The sequence below is a fragment of the Cariama cristata genome, unplaced genomic scaffold (assembly GCF_000690535.1).
Source record: "Cariama cristata isolate BGI_N322 unplaced genomic scaffold, ASM69053v1 scaffold23027, whole genome shotgun sequence".
Taxonomy (NCBI): Eukaryota; Metazoa; Chordata; class Aves; order Cariamiformes; family Cariamidae; genus Cariama; species Cariama cristata.
The window spans coordinates 7,181-13,783 of NW_009625358.1; the positions used below are offsets into that span (position 1 = coordinate 7,181).

Consider the following 6,603-nt stretch of genomic DNA (forward strand, 5'->3'; position numbering starts at 1 on the left):
GTCTCCTGGGCACCGTTGCCTCCCTCCTGCACTTCACAGGGCCTCTGCAAGCATACCTACTCTGCAAACGGTTAATTATTTAAGGAAGGTGTTGGCAGGGTCCCGGGGAAATTGGGCAAAGGGGAATCGCTCCTGCCTTTACCTGTGACTCTGCTGTGTCTCCCTGTCTTGCATCAGGTCTGAAAGTCGAGGTCACCCACTGCGGGCAGATGAAGAGGAAATACCGCGTGTGTAACGTTACCAGGCGGCCGGCCAGCCACCAGACGTAAGGCGGGTGGGAAGATGCCCTTGGAAAAATCTGAGCTGTTCTCCTTTTTAGCAGCTGCTGGTGTCGTTAGGGAGAGCTGGACGGGAAACTCTAGCCTGTGATGGCAAAAGGAGATGTGCTTGGGGCTCTGCAGCGGCTCTGGGCGCAGCAGCGCGCACAGCTCCGTGTCATGCGCAGTGAAGGCGAGCAGGATGCAGGGGAGGGTGGGAGTGCAGAGGATGCTTTGCCTGGCAGGCGGCGTGCTGCGGCGGGCGGGAGCTGACATGCCAGGAATTGTCCTAGTTTTTACCTCCGAGTTTGGTTTTCTTCTTTCTTAAAATAGACATGGCCAAAGCAGAAGCTTTGTCAGGGGATAAAGCAATTCCCTGCCTTGAAATTATTTGCATGTGCCTGGGAGCAGGCTGGGCCTGGACACCCCTCCGTCTTGGGGGCTGCCCTGCGCCCCACAACCCCCCGCAGACGGGAGGGGAGGGGGAGGCAGAGGTACCCTCAGCACCAAGCTGCTGGGTACCGCAGCCCACGGGTGTTTCCAGGACTCATCAGTGGGGTTTGTCCTGGGAATTGCCCCCTGGGGAGCAAAATGGGGTTGGAGGCAGAGGCTGGGGGGGGAGCCGGGGTGGAGGCAGAGGCTGGGGGGAGAGCAGGTGGGGCTCTCCAGACCTCCCCGTGCAGGCGGTGGTGGGGACAGCACTGGGGCAGGAGGGGCTGTGCTTGTGCTCTCTGCTGGGGGCTCGCTGAGTGGAGCTGGAGGGGACGGGGGGATGTTTTTCAGGCTGTCTGCCCCCCAAGTTTCTGCAATGTTTCTGGAAATTTTGCCAACAAGTAAAAAAAAAAAAAAAGTAAAAACGGAACAAGAAATTTTGGCTCGTGCTGCACAGCCCCAAGTGCTGGTAGAAAATCTCTCCTCCCGGTTCTTTCCCGATACCAAACCAGCAGTGTCCGCTCAGGCTGGCGCTGTCAGGCTTCAGAGCCCCCACCGAAGCGGGGACACCTCCCATGCCCTCGTCACACAACCCCATCTCCGAGTGTGTCTCCTTGGGGTTCATGTGCCTGTCACCGTGTGCACCCCGCTTCCCCTGTGCTCCAGCATCCCTGGGTCCCAGCCCTGGGCCTTGGTGAGCGCAAGAAGAACGTGATGCCTTGCCAGGGTGTTCGGGCTCGCTCTCCTGTCTAATTTTGGCTCCATAAAGAATATCGGGTCAATTCTTCATTTTCACAGAGCTCTTTATGGAGCCGGGAACAGCTGGTGCTGGGTGAGGCTGGGTATCACGCGCTCCGGCTATGGACGGTGTGGCACTCCTCAGCCCTGCCACTGGGAAGTTTGGGTTGGGTTTGTTTTTTTCCTGTGGTTTTGAAGGGAGCTGTACCCCTCCTGCCCCCTGCGCTTGCCCACCCCAGACCCGCTGCCTCATACTGGGAAAGACCGGTTAACCTTGCCCTGGAGCTCAGCTTGGCTCCCAGGGAGGGCACCGAGCACAGAAGTCCTCCTGAGTGCCACTGTGCTGTATTTATGTACCTGGCGGTGGCATGCGTGGCATGTCCTGCAATAAACATTTGCCCTGATTAGCTGGATTAGTGAGGGAGAGCTTTATTTAGGGACCTCAGTCCCACACTGGGGTCAGAGTATTCCTGACTCGATTTCTGAAAATACCACTGTTGTGCTTTTTATTTTCTTTTATGGTAGCTCAGAGAGGGAGCCTGCCAGTTCCCTCTCTTCCCAGCCAGAGTAAGTAGTGCTTGAGCTCTGGAAGTGTCTGTTTTGAGTAGGTGCATCCTTCGTGTCCTGCCTCTGCCAGGTTTCCCCTGCAGCTGGAGAGCGGTCAGACAGTGGAGTGCACAGTGGCTCAGTACTTTAAGCAGAAATACAACCTGCAGCTGAAATACCCCCACCTGCCCTGTCTCCAGGTTGGCCAGGAGCAGAAGCACACGTACCTGCCCTTGGAGGTGAGTGTTGGCTCTGCATCGCTGGGCGCCCCAGCTTTTGGGCACTGTGCAAAGCGAAGGCAAGCGGTCTTTGCTGGCAGATGCATGACAATATTCTGCAGCTAATGTGTTGTGGGCTCTAGTTGCCTCAATGTTGACCTGTCAAGAGCCACTTCTAGTGAGTGAGGGAGGAGACCACGCTGTAAAAATGCCATTTTCCTGCAGCTGCAGGCTCGGCACCTCTGGTTTGGGGCTGGCTGCATGGCCTGAGTGCCGTGCCCATGGGGCAGCTCAGCCGTGGTCCCCCGTGTCTCACCTGTCCCTAATGCCTGGCTGCTGTCTCTCCCGTCCCGTGCAGGTGTGCAACATCGTGGCAGGCCAGCGGTGCATCAAGAAGCTCACAGACAATCAAACATCAACCATGATAAAAGCAACAGCCAGGTCTGCCCCAGACAGGCAGGAGGAAATTAGTCGCCTGGTACGTGGCACAAGTCCCTAGGAGGAACAGTGTCGGGGCTGCGGCTCTGATGACAGGTTATGGCATTGTGCCCGTGATGAACCTTGTTGTGGTCCTGCTCCTCAGCTGCTCTGCACTGGAGAGCTGCGACCTGCTCAGAAGACACTAGTGGGGTTAATGGCTTGGTTTTATCCCCCTGTTCTCACTGAATCCCTGGTCAGAGATGCCTGCATGTGTGTGACGGACACTTGCATAGAGGAGCCTGGCTCAAAGTGACCGTGGAAACTCGTGTGCAGCAAATTCAGGTCCTTGTGCTGATGGAACCTGACCCAAAGGGAGCTGGAACTAAAAATAGGAAAACAAATTAGAGAAATGACCCTGGCCCTGGGTGTACGTGGGGACTGTGCGTTGTGGGGCTGCAGCACAGGAACTCTGCCTGCAGGTCAGCCTGGGGCAAGCCAGGGGAACGGCAAACCCGGCTCTGCCAGCGGCTGGGCAGGAGCTGGTTAATGGTGCTGTTGTTACCCAAATGGATGCGTCTTTCGCAGCTGGGGACATTTGATATTCCTTGTGTGACTCTTGATAACAGTCTCTTGCCAGTCTGAACCTTCCCGTTGGAGCCTTAAATCTCAGGAGCACGCTCTGCTCTCAGTTACGTTGGTCAGTGCGTTCAAAAATCAGGTCCCCCTTGGGTCAGTTTGGAGGACAGGGTTTGGCCCTTTGTGTTAAACCGCTCGCCGTGCCTTACGGAGAGGACTGCAGCTCTGCAGAGAACAGGTGCCCGTGCTTCCCGGCCAGCTGAAGCTGTGTGGGACGCAGCAGTCGGTCTTGCCCCCTCCCATGGCCCTTCCTTCCCTCTGCAGATGAAGAATGCCAGCTACAACCTGGATCCGTACATTCAGGAGTTTGGGATCAAGGTGAAAGACGACATGACGGAGGTGACGGGGAGGGTCCTGCCGGCGCCCATCCTGCAGTATGGAGGCAGGGTAAGCACGGCTGCACTGCCCGGGTGTTGAGCTGCGTCGTGCAGAGGGATGCTTTCACACCAGAAAACACTGTTTCTGAAGAAAACTTGTGCTACCTTCACATTTGTAGGTTAGAGCTGGAATTTTTTATCAGAGTGCCTTGGGTTTGGGGTTTTGGGTTTTTTGCAATAAAACTGTTCCAAAAGTTGTAGCCAAGAGTCGTTCGGTGACAGAAAAGTGAGCTGAAGGGGAGAGGGATGCTCAGGGTAAGGCAGCTTGGGTGAATTTTCGTCACTGTTGAGGAGCCAAGATGGTGAATTGCCCATCGCCGAGTGCCGCGGCAGACCCTGGCAGTGCAGGGAGTTGGCTCTGACGAGGGCGTGCGGCTTTGTGACGGGGAGCACAACCACAGCACGTGTGGGTGCTCCCCGGGGGCTGCCGGTGTGGGGCCAGGCAGGACACGGCAGCGCTCTGACCATCTGTTTGCCTTGCAGAACCGGGCCATTGCAACTCCCAACCAAGGCGTGTGGGACATGCGAGGGAAGCAGTTCTACAACGGCATTGAGATCAAAGTCTGGGCGATTGCCTGCTTTGCCCCGCAGAAGCAGTGTCGAGAGGAGGTGCTGAAGTAAGGAAAGGGGCAGCCCGCGTGGGTGGGGTGAGCCGGGGGAGCCGTGGCTCGTGGCGCGGCCACCCTGCGGCTCCCAGCCTGGGGCTGCACGTCCTTCATCGCTAATACTGCATCTGAATTGCTCGTGGTACAAATTCGATCCAGGTTCAGACTGGGTGTTCAGTCTTGTTTCTGTTAGTTTATCCAGAGTGCCCAACTGTTTATCCTGGCTGCAAACAGTCCCAGAACCATCGCAAAGCCTGCCAGGTTGGAGCGAGCACATCGGCACTCCAGCATGTGTGAGCTGACAGGCTCTCCTCGATCTGCTCTTTGCATCAGGTAGCTGCAGTATCGTGATCTGATACTGCCAGCCTTAAAGCTGTATTGGACTCTTCTAAGCTGAATATCGGAGAGATGGGGTCGTGAGGGATATTTAATTAAAAGTTTCTCCAATGCCCTATCTGAAGTAATGCCTTTCATGTAGGAAGCATCCTAATTCGCCGTGGGTTTTTATTACAGAGAAGTCTTAGGCTTTCTGAAAAGCGCTGGTAGGTTAGAGATTCTCTGGTTCGGTAGCAAAGTGATGCAGAGCAGGGACAGCTTATTTGATTTAGGGAAATGGTCACTTTGGGTTTGGATTCTGCTGGGGACTCAGGTTTCTCCTGACCAAGAACGGACGCGTCAAGGCGAGCATTTTGTGTGCCCCTTCTGGGTGTTTGGCACAGTAAATGTTTGGGATGGTTTGGAGCAGCTCAGTCTCCCATGTCTGCAGTAACTGGGTGGAGGCGGGAGTGACACCGCACTCCTTTTGTGACCCCTTTGGGGCAGAGCTGGGAGCCCCGTGCTCCCTCTGGCTCTCCCTCCATCAAATTTATCCTTGGCAATCCAAAAATCCAGAGTGTGGCTGAGCATTTTGTCCAGTTTGGTAAGTGAAGGCTTGCATCAGCTTTGCAAATCATCTGGAAATCAACTGTCCCAGACAGCAGGTCTGCTCCCCGCTTCTCCACCTTTCTACCGGAGAACGGCTCACAGCTCCATCACTTCAGGAAGAGTCAGTACCTGGGTAAGATGGCACCAAGAGGGGATGGTTCAGCTCTAACACGTGTTGGTCTTGCGTTTGCTGTGCCATGCACTTGCTGGATGCTGTAAAACCACAGGTGTGGTGATGTGATGGGCTTGTCTCTGTCCTGTGCCGCAGCACTCCAGCCACGGGTCCCTGCACCTTGCCCGGTGGCCAGGGTGTGTGGCAGAGCTGCCGTGCGGAAGCGCTCAGGGCTCACTGCTTCTCCTCCCGGGCACAGGAACTTTACGGACCAGCTGCGCAAGATCTCCAAAGATGCAGGGATGCCGATCCAAGGCCAGCCCTGTTTCTGTAAATACGCCCAGGGTGCAGACAGTGTGGAGCCCATGTTTCGACACCTCAAGAACACCTATTCAGGGCTTCAGCTCATCATTGTCATCCTGCCAGGGAAAACGCCGGTGTACGGTGCGTCTGGGGCGGGGGCGAGTCGGGAGGGGAGAGGGGCTTTGCTCTGGCTTAGCAGGGCTGGCCCTGCTCCTCCCACGGTGCTTTCTCTCCCCCTTTCTGAGGATGCTGCTGGAAGTGGTGCGTGGCTGATTGCCTCTGTGTTCACCTGCTTCCTCTGCCCGCAGCCGAGGTGAAGCGTGTTGGGGACACCCTCCTGGGAATGGCCACGCAGTGCGTCCAGGTCAAGAACGTGGTGAAAACCTCCCCGCAGACCCTTTCCAACCTCTGCCTCAAGATCAACGTCAAGCTTGGCGGGATCAACAACATCCTTGTGCCTCACCAGCGGTTCGTACTGCCACTGCCTCTCACGTTTTTGGGGTTTGTTTCCCAGGTCCGTGGTGGTGCTGCCTGCCTGCTTTACCTGGCGAAGAGGGGGCCTGTGGGTAGCTGTGTAAAGTAGCTCTTTGAAATGGGGGGTTGCAGCCTGTCTCGCCTTGTGATGAGTTGTTGATGTGCCCAGGCCAGAGCCCAGAGGTCAGGAGATGTCCTCTGTGTGATCTGCTTGTCTCCGTTGGGCTGTGCATCACCCTGAGATGGCCCCAAAAGGCTGACTGCTGCTTTCTCTTCTCTCCCACCAGCTCTGCTGTCTTTCAGCAGCCGGTGATCTTCCTTGGTGCCGATGTCACTCACCCGCCGGCAGGAGATGGGAAGAAACCCTCCATAACGGCTGTAAGTTCCCTGCCTGGGGCCAGGCTCGGTGCCCGAGAGCCCTGCAGGGACGCAGGAGCTGGGATGGGACTCGTGTGTCCATGAAGGGTCTGTGTCACTACTGTCCCACCGGTGACACTTCTCAGGGTGGCCCCTGCCCTATTGGGTGTTTTGATCCCACTCCCGGAGAGGTGGGACCCCCAT

At 56.5% G+C, this 6,603-nt stretch overlaps 1 protein-coding gene across 2 annotated transcripts in view; it reads left to right on the plus strand.

The window, feature by feature from the left end:
* Positions 1 to 6,603, plus strand: part of LOC104164306 (protein argonaute-1) — a 15,373-nt gene that overhangs the window by 2,693 nt on the left and 6,077 nt on the right. For both annotated transcript variants that reach the window (XM_009703594.1, XM_009703593.1), the window contains 8 exons: positions 178 to 265; positions 2,065 to 2,212; positions 2,550 to 2,669; positions 3,512 to 3,634; positions 4,108 to 4,241; positions 5,525 to 5,709; positions 5,877 to 6,036; positions 6,330 to 6,420. In XM_009703594.1, coding sequence (XP_009701896.1) covers positions 178 to 265; positions 2,065 to 2,212; positions 2,550 to 2,669; positions 3,512 to 3,634; positions 4,108 to 4,241; positions 5,525 to 5,709; positions 5,877 to 6,036; positions 6,330 to 6,420 — 1,049 coding nt within the window. The remainder of the gene's footprint in view (positions 1 to 177; positions 266 to 2,064; positions 2,213 to 2,549; positions 2,670 to 3,511; positions 3,635 to 4,107; positions 4,242 to 5,524; positions 5,710 to 5,876; positions 6,037 to 6,329; positions 6,421 to 6,603) is intronic.